The sequence below is a fragment of the Falco biarmicus genome, chromosome 4, assembly GCF_023638135.1.
Source record: "Falco biarmicus isolate bFalBia1 chromosome 4, bFalBia1.pri, whole genome shotgun sequence".
NCBI classification, from domain to species: Eukaryota; Metazoa; Chordata; class Aves; order Falconiformes; family Falconidae; genus Falco; species Falco biarmicus.
Window position 1 is genome coordinate 1,037,842 of NC_079291.1, and position 12,356 is coordinate 1,050,197.

A 12,356-nucleotide genomic window follows, 5' to 3' on the forward strand; every position below is an offset into this window, starting at 1 on the left:
ACACAGCCGTTCTGTCACTCCCCACACACATGGTGGGACTGGGGAGAGAATTGGTAAAAAATGTAAAATCCATGGGTTGAGATAAAGACAGTTTAATGGGAGAGAAAAGGAAGGGAAAATAATAATAATGATAAAAGAATTGGAATATACAAAACAAGTGATGCACAATGCAAAGAACTGGAATACACAAACCAAGTGATGCACAATGCAAAGGATTGGAATATACAAACCAAACGATGCACAATGCAATTGCTCAGCACCTGCTGACCGATGCCCAGCCAGTTCCCAAGCAGGGGCCCCCAGCCCGCTTTTCCCCCAGTTTGTGCACTGGGCATGTGTCAGCTGTCCCGGCTGTGTTTGCTCCCAGCTTCTTGTGCCCCCCAGCCTGCTCACCGGTGGGGTACTATGAGAAGCTGAAAAGTCCCTGACTTAGTCTAAAGACTGCTTAGCAACAATTAAAACATCAGTGTATAATCAACATTATTCTCATCCTAAATCCAAACCACAGTGCTATGCCAGCTAGTAGGAAGAAAATTAACTCTATCCCAGCCAACACCAGGACAGGTTGAAAATACTCCAGATCAGAGGGGGAGGGGGTGGGTGGGATTGTGGGTTATGTTCTGGCAGCGGATGCTTGAACTTTGTAATATAGGTCAAACCAGTTCCACATCGGTAGCTAAGGGGAAAAAAATGCCCTTCATTATGTTAACAAAAACAGTGGTTTACATGTGCATGTATGCCAAATTCATTAGGCAGGTAATGAAGCATTTGCACAAATGTAATTACATACAGCAATTCTGACAGTTCATAACACTACATTAATAATCACTACAATTAGTTCTGATGATGGAAGCAATTTACAGCACGTCACATGTATAAATAATGGTGCATTTCCTGCATGTGTCATTATTATGTATTAAGGATGCCACCTTGTTGTGACTTTCTCAGTAATGTTCCCCTTGAGTCAAAGTTAAGGGTAGATGAGTGATTTTATTTCTAAGCTACAGCATATTTCACACTTGTATAGTTTAAATACTCAGTTGAGGTCATTTGTGTAAGTTCTGTATATGAAATGCTTAAATAAAAGCAATAATTATTTATTACTGAATGATGTAGGATATTACTGAATAGGTCCTCCCATTTTAGTAATTTAAAGACATTTAAGAGGTATTTATAAAGAAAAAAGAGATAGAAATGTCACCCCTTGATGATATTTTTTCCATATCTCCCATCTTGTATTTAGTCTTAGAAATTAGTTTTCCTTTTTTTTCTTCTTACCCTTACTGACCTTTATTTAGCTAACAGGACATGAAATTGTATTTCCTTTCTGTGGTACTTGGTGTCAGTGAAATAATTGCTTAATTTTATAGTGATGATTTAATAATGTGCCCCATTTAGAAAACAAGTCTATAAAATCAGCTTATTCCAGCCCGTAGTGTTCTTTGCTAATAAATCTTGCTGCTTTAAGCTCTGTTCTTTTCAAACCACAATTCATAAGCTGGGTAATTAATTTTGCTAATTAATGAGAGGGAGAATTCTGATGACAGGGAGTACTAGAAAGGTCTTGTAAGAGTGAGAATTATTTCTTCTCTCCTCTTGGTAATATTGCTTATTGGCCCTTCTCATTGCATTGGTTAGTGATTCATGACCCTGTGGCTTTGTAAGCATGTTTAACATAGGTATTGGAGAGAGAAAAGAGGTAATAGTTTTTAAAAAACATGACTTTTTCTGTATATATACATGTATATGACTCTGTATGTGTGTATTTTTGTGTGTGTGTATATATATATATATAAAAACATCTCCCAGTTGAGTATCTTTTGGGGACAGTTTTGTTTAAGACAATTAGGGATTGACCAGAAAGCATAAACTGGGAAACCTGAGCCAGCCCGTCAGCCCGTCAGCTGCTGAAAATTGCTCTGACTCCCTCATCACTTGTTCGTGGTGCTTCCCTGTGAGTATTTCATCTTCTTGCACCTCAGTCTGACTTAACCCATTTTCCTGTTGCCAGAGAAGCTCCACCACACCAACCTCTGATAGTTAAGGTCCCCTCAGGTGAAGTGCAGAATGCCTGATCCTGCCTCGTTGTCCCGCTCTTCCCACTCTGCCTTCTGATCCCCATACACGGGTTCTATCATTCAATGTGGGAGGGGGATATGGACCCCATTCTCACCATATCCATACATTGAGCAACGGCTCAGTGGGTTTTTGAGTACAACAGACCAGTTTCCTATAGAGTACAATGGCAATTATGCAAACCTGAGAGCCTGAAATATTTCTAATGCAAACCCCTCAGTTTTCTCACGCTAGCAAAAGTGTCCCTTTTGGATCACCAGATTTGACTATCCCAGTGTAATCAATGTCCCAAGAGTGTGCAGCTGAATGAGCTTGTACCGAGTTAGAATATTGATATACTTTTTTAAAAGACAAAGGAAAAAGCCATTTCTTTAGATAAATATATATGGAATTAGGAAAACTTGAAACATGTTTCAGTTGCCAACAAAGAGAAAAGCAGGTTTATTCTAACTACAAGAACGCTTCATTCTAAATCCAAGTTGTTGGCGTTTTCACGGGGATTCTCTGCTGAGGCTTCTCATCACCAGCACGCAGCATTGCATATTATGTTCCAGTGGCCTTTTTTTTCCTTCTTTTACCATTCTCTTCAAACCTGTTTAAAAGAAAAATGGATTAGTGTTTCACATATTCAAATTCAAATAAACTTGTAGCAAGCAGGCTGGAATAGCTGCAGCTATTTTACTTGTTCTGTTCTGTCACATCATGCAATATTTAAAGCCTATAATTAAGTTTTCTTTGAATTGTTGGGAAGCAAATACTGCCCTCAAGGGTGTAAAGGTTCCTGTCTGGAAAGGCTTCATCACAGACTGGCATATTTTGCAAACCAAAGAGTATCTATCAAAAAGAAGCTTCAAACTCTGTGAAGCCAAATAAAACAGAGACAGTAGTTCCTTGAATAAAATGTTTTACCACTGTTAATCACACGCTATAACAGTGGCATTATGAATAGAGTTCTACAATAAACATAATGCTTATGTGATGTGGTAGTAATGGGATTAATATTAATTCATTTTTTTCTGAAGTTCTTGAATACATCCCAAATTCAAATAACGTAGAATTTCAGTTACTGAGTGTTTCCTAGTGAGGAGACATAAAAGACTGCAATCAGATACGAGTTTTTTATTTTTCCCTAAGAAAGGCACAGTAGGTTACCTTCCTGTCACTCAAGAGGATTATGATTTTAAAGATCTGTATGGGAAAATACATGCACTTGTTAATGAGTTATATTCTCTTATATCATGTGGTGTTTTGAAAATGTACTTTTCACTTAAAAGCTTTTTATAAGGGATAAGGTAGAAAACATGACATAAGGCCCAGATGACACACTTTACACCGTTATTGAATTTTAGTCGCAAACTTGGTATTTTTACTCAGGTATTTATAGATACCTCTCACCAGACTGAAACAAATCTGTTTCAGTGTAATTATTTGCTAAACAAGCAAACCCTGGCAATACGAATACATAACCATGAAGCTTTCTGGAAGGAAGTATTTGAATTTCTTTTGTTTCTTTTAACAGCTTTTATTCTGAGCAGCTTTGGTTTGTCCTTTAGAAAGCTGACCTGTTTTATTCAGTGATGCGTTCTGTTCCCCTGGGTGGGTTCCACGGGAAGACTTGTGTTACCTCTTTAGCGAGATCATGTATGTTGGCCACATCACCGATGCCTGGAATCGCAGGCTCTGCTGTATGTATCTGCAAGAACTCATCAGCCCACCTGCGGTAAGAACTTTCATATATGCCTAAAGCTCCGAACATGTATATAGTATGTTCAGCCCAAGAGAAGGTCATCTTTCAGAATGGGACCCTTGTGGAGGAGACCACAAACTTTCTCATCTATGCAGCCCTTGTCAGGCTGTGGGGGGAAAATGTTCTCCAACTTGTAATTAGTGCAATGATTCATCATGAGCAGATTTTGACTGTGAGGGTTTCTGACTTGGCCTATGACTTGGTTAGATACTTTTGGAAGCACCCTTACTTGGCAGCTCGAGTTAAGTGTTTTGTGACACTGCTTGTATAGCCAGCTTAATGACGTTAGAAGGTAGTACCTCTAGGTTTCCATTTTCCTAACAAAACTATTCTCTTTTAAGGTGCTTCCATTTGGAGGGGTCTGGGTGGACACAGGAGACTATATTTTATGGAACTGCTTTTTAATCAACGTGACTGATAGTTAACTCACCAATTACAGCAATCCAGAATGGTGCTATCCTCAAACCTTACATTTACTGTCCGTATGTTTTCTTCTCCAGAAAAATAACAGAATGGAAATGCTATACATTTCCTTCTGTTTTCCTGATGCCAAAATGTGGAAAACAGCTTGTAAAATTGTTTCTCCTTTCCCACCGCTCTCTCATATATCTGTTTTTGTAGCTTTATCAGATGATCACCAGTTGATATATACTGAATTATTCAAATTTCACGGCTGGGTTTTCGTCCTGGACAGGAGTGTATGTGGAGCATCCATGAGTCCAAGGTGCAAGATTGCCAAAGTTGCTTCTAATCAGAAACAAACGTTAGAACTTTTGAGGCTACAAAAAGAAAATCTTGCTTTAACTTTAGCTCTCGAAAGTCTTGCATGTAAACTACTAATCTGTTTCTATATACACACATTTATATAAAATGTGTATTGCATACATAGATTTATATGTGTGTGTGTCAGTAAATATATATATAATAAAGAAAAAAGCAACTGGCTGCTTCTCCTAAGCTGCTGAACTAGTCACTTTAGAGAACTGATTGTACACAATTTGCTAAAAACAGCCAAGAGATTTTTCAAGGGCCCTTTCCAAGACTTGTTATAGTTCATTGTCCAAACGTAAAAAGCTTAGCTGGGAGAAAAAAGAAAAAAAAAAAAAAATCAACATGTTACGCGTGAGCAGGTCATTTGCGGAGCCGGGCTAACTTGGGCAAAGTGCACTTTTCACCCTTGGCTGAAGCCGGCCTTTCAGCTGCAAGCAAGGGGAGCCTGCTGGTGCCTCCCCGGTCCCCAGCGCGCGGGTGTCCATATGTCAAGGAGCCACACTCAGATGAAGGCAATTGGAAGTAACTGCTCAGAAGAAGATGCCCAGAGTAAGTTGCCATGGAGATGGAAAGGCTAAACACCACTGTGCTCCTGACCTTAGCGGAGGCTGATTTCTCCAAATGACAGCTGGGGTCAGGAGGGTATGGTGGGAAGCTCATCCCGCCGGCTTCGGCTCTACCTCTAGCCTGTGGATAAGTAAAGAATTACTACTTCCAGTTTAGGCAGTCCATTAACCTTCACAAGCCTGAACTTTCATTCAAATAATTGTAAAATAAGTATAGGTAGTGAAACCTGAGCAGAATCACTGCTATTTGTATGGCCTTCGGAAAGTTTAGGGACCCAACCCTGAGTGTGGATCCACTGGTGTTTTAAACAGTAAGATAGCTTTCCAGGCTTTTTGCTGTAACTGGAAAATGTTAGAGCTCTGAAGTACAAGCAAAACCAGAAAATTATTCATTGACTGGTAGCCAAATGAATGCAAACAGGATGGCAATGCCTTTCGTCAGCGCTGGTGCTTTGTGTTCACTGGGGACTTCACCTTCTCTTTTACTTATTCGCATTACCAATGAGTTCTTCTAGCTATAAATTAATTCCACAAGGTGCGTTAGAATAAACCACTATACATCACCTTTGCTGTACCTCATCTGGGATCTGTTGTAAGGACAGAAGGATGGTGAGTTCCTGCTCTGAGCCCCCATAACCTGCAGCCTCCCTCTGCGTACGTGACTCCCATGAATACAGTAAAACCCAGTTGAAGTGCCAACGGAGCGACTGGTGAGTACAGATTGTCTGACAGAATTGATCTTCCACTCGAGGTGGATAACAGGGCTTTTGTCAGAACCTCAGCGCTACTTCAAAGTGGTGTCTTAAGACGCAGCTTATTGTGGGTAAGGTCAGTGGTGCAGGTTCAGGCGCAGGTAAATCGCTGGTTGCAGAACCAAAATTACTTCAGAAATAAGTGCTTACTGGTGTTATTGTGAGCAGCAGCTTGTTGTTGACTGTTCTAAATGCCAGAGGCCGTTAAATTTTATTGTGATTTTGTGGAGTGGACCCTGCATTAGGAAGAAATAGCTCATGTGAGAAGTACCACTTAGAGCCAGAAATATTTTTCAGCAGAAACAACTTGCAAGTCTGCTTTAAATCCCAGGCAGCTCTGTGACAGTAAGTTCAGAGAAACTCTTTGAATCCAGTGAGGTCCTCGCAGTGCAGGAGCTGGGGGAGCCTGGAAAATAAATGTGATTGCTACAGCTTTTATTCTGTCCTGTCGTCGGTAGGAGGGCAGCCCACCAAGAGGACATCTCTCCAAACTCCTCTCTACCTACTTAATTCTTTACCGGCTCCAAAGTTCCGAGCCTTATCTTTAATATCCTGACAGGGGTGGGGCCTGCCTGTTCTACAGAAATGGTGCAGTTAATAGTGTTTGGTTCAATATTAAGCTGATTAAGACCTTAATTTTTTCTGCTGTGAAAATGATTGCCACTGTCTATCTTACTGAGGCCAAGCAGCAGTACAAAACCCTGCGCAAGACTTCTGCCTTCGGAGAGATGTTTTTCTTCGGAGAGAGAGTAGGTTGTTTTTCTTTTCTTGTCCAGCTCCTGGGTGTTAACAGAAGGTAGAAGAGAAAGGAAGGGAACATCAACACATAAAGAAGTGCTCCAAGTGGCAACCATTTCTGTGGAAAGTGGATTGGGGTCACGGTTCCTGACAAGCTGAGATTGCTCTTATACTGGTGTGTGCTATCCCATTTCCACACTCCACTTACCTGTCTCTCCCTGTGACCTCTTTAATGGTTTGGTTTTGTGGGTTTTTGTTGGGTTTTTTTGTGAGTGCAGTGTGTTTCTGCAAAGCCCCTAGTTAACAACACACTAAATAGAATTAATGTTGTGGCTCATGTATTAGGATGGCGGTTCAGGTGAGTTGAGGCTCCAGTCGTGCCTCTTGCACAGGTGTCCTGTGTGACTGTCTGTGTCTGTCAGTCTCTGGTCTGCAGAATGGCTGATAACCCCTGCTTATCTGCTATGGGGATGCAGAAATACTTAAAATACGCTTGCCTCAGTAATGACAGTCCTTAAACTCAGCGCGTCCTCATGAAGGAAGCAGCAACAGTATTTCAGTACTACAGAAAATGGGAATGTCTAAAAAGTGTGCAAATAATAACTGCTAAAAATAGTTTGGTAACCCTGTTTTGCTGTATCAGAACATACAGGTGTCATGTTGATAAACTCCAGACAGATTTCTGAAACTTTGTAGGTGCAGAAGAATGTTTTGAGAACTGGTGACAGCATTATCAATAACATTATCGATTCTTTTACTGAAGCTTTTAGGGGAACTGGCTGTGGCACCAGGTTTCTTCACCCCATCAAATCTGGATTATGCTGGATACCATGAATACACAGATGAAATGCTACCATCTGAAAGCGCTGTACTGTACGGACTGCACCCCAATGCTGAGATGGGATACTTGACAGCAACGCCAGATAATCTCTTCAAAACTCTTGGAAATGCAACCCATGAGTTCATCCACAGGAGACAGATCAGGCCAGTCTGCAGAGGAAAAGGTAAAGTTCATCTGGTGTGTTGTCAGCGCTGTTAACAACTATTATTTCAGCAAGAGACTTCATTTCTATGGGATTTTGTTTTCTGGTAGTATGAAGAGGTGAAATCTGGGCAAGGAGGCTGGCTGGCTGACCATCTCTTAGCCAAAGCACCTCTCTCGTACCAAATCTGAGGTTTAGCAGAACAGTAACGTTAATACCTTATAAACTGTCAGATGCTGGGTTGAAGGGACCAACCCTAATATAAAGATAAGCTTTGTCACTTAATAGGGAGTTAACTGGGGCGCTGTGGTTCTGTTCATAGTCCAGGTATCTCAGACACCCAGATACCTTAGTAAAGCCAAACTGATTGCAGAAGAATGCAAAGGACTGGTTTTTAAGCATGGGACAGCACTGGTGCTGTACTTACTAGATTAAATTAATAAAGGATGAGCAGGAAAGGAGAATGTATCTCAGCTAGTTCTGTTATCAGACCCTGCTGTCTTCTGCACTTTCCTTTTAGACCTGAGAAACTATGTCCAAATGCCCCAAAAGCTGGCACATCATGGGACTGAGCCTTCAGCTCCTCATCTTTACGAGAGTTAAATTCCTCTGTGACTGCCACTTTTGTTATGCAGCTCTCCATCCCTTTCTCCCTTTCCTCTGGGCACCCTTTTCCCTGCCCCTCCTGCCCCCGGCCCCCCTCTTACCACCATCAGATCATGAAGGTTTTGCAGGGGGGAACGCGACAGCTCTGCATACAAGTAGCCAAACAACGCTGCATTTCCCCGGGGGAGCTTGTGCTCTTCACCATCAGTTACCATCCACTTTAGGGAATGTGGACAATTATATATGGCATTCATCATTAATTCTGCCAGAGCTAGGGCTGAAATGGAGACTGAGCTGCACTGATGTTGTGATTTCATTCCTGCTCATTATTACTGTTAGGAATTTTCTTCATTTACGTTGTCTCAGTTCCAGAGCAGGCGGGCAGGGAGGAAGAGAGGCACTTTTGGGGGGGTGAGACTGCGTGCGCCTCTGCCTGCGCTGTGTTTTCCCTAATGCCAAGACAGTAAGGGCTGTGGGTGGTGGAGGGGGTGATGGAAGCTGTTAGGTGCTATAGAAATATAAACTACTAATCACACTTGACTACAACCCAAGGCAATCTCAGGGAACATCCTTGTAAGAGCAGTCATCCCAAGCCCAGGGACGACACGCTGGTGAGATTTGGGGCGTCAATGTTACTTGGAAATGGTAAAGCCAAATAGAAGTTCCTAAGTGTTAATTGGTTTGCAGTCATTTCTCTCAATACTGCTGCCAAAGGTGGAGGAGCATCTGTCATCTGCCTAAGAATGTTTGCACTCTCCTGGAAAAGAAATCAGACTTAAGAGGCAAAAAGTTGATTGCAGTGATTTCTAATGGCTCTGTATTGGCCTGGACAGGTTAAGAATATTCTGGATGATATTCTTGAGATGCTTCCTGAGGAGTTTAATGTAGCAGAAATCATGCAGAAGACTACTGCCTGCAGCCCCTGTGCTCTTGTTTGCCCTCAAGATCGTGAGAGGATGAACCTTCTCCTTGCAGAGATCCATAGCTGGACCTCAGTCTGAAAGCAAGTGTCTTTTTTTAATAGTACTGTTGCTCTTCTATGTATTTTGAGGCTTTTTGTTGCTTTTTTTTTTTAAATGAAAGAATAGCTATTCTTTACGCCAGTACGCTTTGTATTTTTCTCCAAACAAAGGGGGAGTTGATGTTTTCTCCTCACATGGAAGTGCTGCAATCCACACTCTTCTATGATGCTGTGCCAGACACGTGGACTGAACTAGGATATCCATCTACATACAGCCCTGCCCACTGTTAAAGTACCCTGCAGCAGCCGGGCATAGCTGCTACGCACTGAGATATTCCAGTCATCTAAAACGAGCAGGTTTATTCCATTTATTTTTTTGTCTTAATGCAAGGCAGCTTTACTTTGAAGTGAGTTTTGCAGAAATCGCTAAGCACTTTGCTAAAGCAAAGGCTCCATCACCTCCCTTTGCCACAAGTACTAGGGGTACTCAGCATCTTGCAGGATTTCTTTTCCCCTACCCTGCCACCAGCAATATCCACTCGCAGGCAGTTAGATATGGATAAAATACAAAGTGGTTTTGGAAATTCCTCTGGTATTTCATGGCAATGTATGCTGCAGTATGACATTGTTCAATCTCTGCCAGACTCTCTTGTGCTCCCGATTTGTACCTTGCTCTGGCTTATTGGAAGTTTAAACGCAGCACTGAACATGGCATCAGTTTGCACTTTAAGAAACCAGCATTTGTCATAACCAATTTTGGGAGGTTTCTGAAGGTGTCTTAACATGACTTACAGTGATGTTCAGGTTTCTCCCCAAGACAACAAGTTTTACAGGACTGAGCATACCCACATTCTCTGCCAGCAACCTGTCTCATGCTGATCACCTCCTACAATTGATTTCAGACGTACCTAAATCAGGGAAAGAACAAATTTCAGTAAAACGATTACCTTATGCTTACGTAAGCATATACTTTCTGGTTACTTCAACCATGTACTTTCTCTGTCGACAAAAGGACTCTTACACTTCCTGAAGTCTGCAATTTATTTTGTCTAAAAATGTAGTACATATAAGGCAGAAGCTATTGCCTCTTCTCTTTTAGGGTTGCTGATCTTCTCATGCAGCACAGAGAACGCGACATCTGGACACAGGACCTTGTGCTGCCAGCTGGTGGCTTTCTGGCTTGTTTAATCCTCAGTCCTGACAGGTGAGCAGTGGTGGCTGTAAGGAGCCAGGTGTATGCTTTCAATGCCATTTAGTTTTTACCGTTAGCCTTAGCTATGTTATGATGCTGTTTGAAGAGTTAAGCACAGTTTAAATAAAAAGATAAAAATCAGCCAAGTATCAGAGTAACTATCATCTCCTGAACTCAGGGGGAACAATCCAAACTCATCTTCAGGCTACTCAGAAGTGTGAAGACTTGGCAACTAAGGAAATAAAAGCTTGAATTTCAGTTTAAAAAAAGTTAAAAGAGTGCAACGTTTCCTACTGTTACTATTTAACCAATTCAGTGCATATATCAATAGTACTATTCTGGTTTATTCCTTAGTATTAGTGCAGTTACCAGGCTAAGTGAAAAAAAAAAATCAGTCCCCCCATCTTCTTTGTGTAGCTGTTGCCACGTAAGGGATGAAAAATCTTCAACAGCGTATCGATGTCTCACTTCTCGCCAGGATCACAGCACATACCCGTGTATTTATTCTGAAGACCACAGCGAAGGCGCATGACACCCCCGTAACAGCGGATCTCATACTCCGCACAGCACCAATGGCACTGAGATAATCCTTTGCTGGCCTAGCAGAAAGGTGGCCAGGAGGTCCTCACAGGGGAATTTGGCCGGGCTGCCACTGTTCCCTGGAGAAGATGGGGGCCCAGGGAGCATTTGCAGCCCCGACACTGAAAAGCCTCTCCCTGTCCTCGGAAGCAGAAGGGTATGGGCAGCAAGAGGGCTGGCACACGAGGGCTGGCACGCACTTCTTCCCTCTCCCGCTCACGTCAAGGTCCCCAAATGGTGCTCACTCTGTGCCACAGGCAGAGACACGCCACCGAATTTCTCATTCCTTTCACTGCCTCTCCCCAAGCCATCTCCTCTGGGCACTTGTTCCTGCCGAAGGCTGGGGGGATGTAAGGACCACAGGTTAGCACAGGCGTGTTCTGCGCAGGGACTCGGCTGGAGCAGCAGTGTCTCTGAGCACAGAAGGCAATGCAGTCTGGCTCCCCTGCTGAGGGGGGGGGGGGAGGGGTGCGTGGTTTGTTCTGTACTGCGCAGAATGGTTTTGTTTCCAAACAATTGCATTCATGCACCTTTTTTGCCTTATTTCAATAATGGCCAAAGGAAAAAAAAATCAAAACCAAACCAAAACAAACCCTCGTCTCAGCCTTGAGCACAACTGGCCCAAGAGGGCCATGTTAACAGTTCTGACATGAAAATTAGTCTGGGTATTGAATTACTGAAAAGTTGGGGTTTGTTTGTTTGTTTTTTAAATGTGTAATGCAGAGCATGGCACGCCAGAACAGCTGGCCTTTGGACAAGATATGCTTGACTGCAGATGTTACCAAAAAGACCACAGATTATGGCCACCCACCATGGGAACGAGGTGGGCTCCGTAGGCTTTTCATGGAAGGTAAGAAATAAACTTGAATTACGTGATCTCAGTAACCTAGTTCAGGGACTCTAGCTCCCTTTGTTAGGTAGGTAAGTTCCATCAGGAGTTGGATTGAAGTGTTGTGATCCTATGAACAGCACCAAGGAAGTTTAGAAATTGGTGGTGAATTATTGGTGTTTGTTGCAAGCTTAAATTTCTACCAGCTTGGTGTTCTAATCACCAACTGTATTTCATGCATTTAAATAACTGAGTCTGAACAAGCTCTGCATTGTAGGAAAACAGCTGCTGTAAAGTAGTTGAGGTTCAGAAGCTTAAAGACTCTTCCAGAGACTGTAAACTTCACCCTGATACTGATCACCTAGAAATTTTCTGCAGCTCTTACCGAGGTGCAGAATAGTGTTAGGAGTTACCAGATGTTGGTAACCTGGATCAAACCATCTACACAGTTGCATTTTTTAAAAAAATAAAACCCAACCCAAACCAAACCCCAGCCAAAACAAACACCACCACCCACCCACCCTCAAAAAAGCTATTTTCAAAATAATCTTTCTCC

At 42.3% G+C, this 12,356-nt stretch overlaps 1 protein-coding gene across 1 annotated transcript in view; it reads left to right on the forward strand.

The window, feature by feature from the left end:
- Window positions 1–9,310, forward strand: part of DNAH11 (dynein axonemal heavy chain 11) — a 132,245-nt gene extending 122,935 nt beyond the window's left edge. The window contains 4 exon segments of the mRNA XM_056338457.1: window positions 3,647–3,796; window positions 7,414–7,589; window positions 7,591–7,654; window positions 9,073–9,310. Coding sequence (XP_056194432.1) covers window positions 3,647–3,796; window positions 7,414–7,589; window positions 7,591–7,654; window positions 9,073–9,240 — 558 coding nt within the window. The 3' untranslated portion in view covers window positions 9,241–9,310.
- The last annotated feature ends 3,046 nt before the right edge of the window (window positions 9,311–12,356 follow it).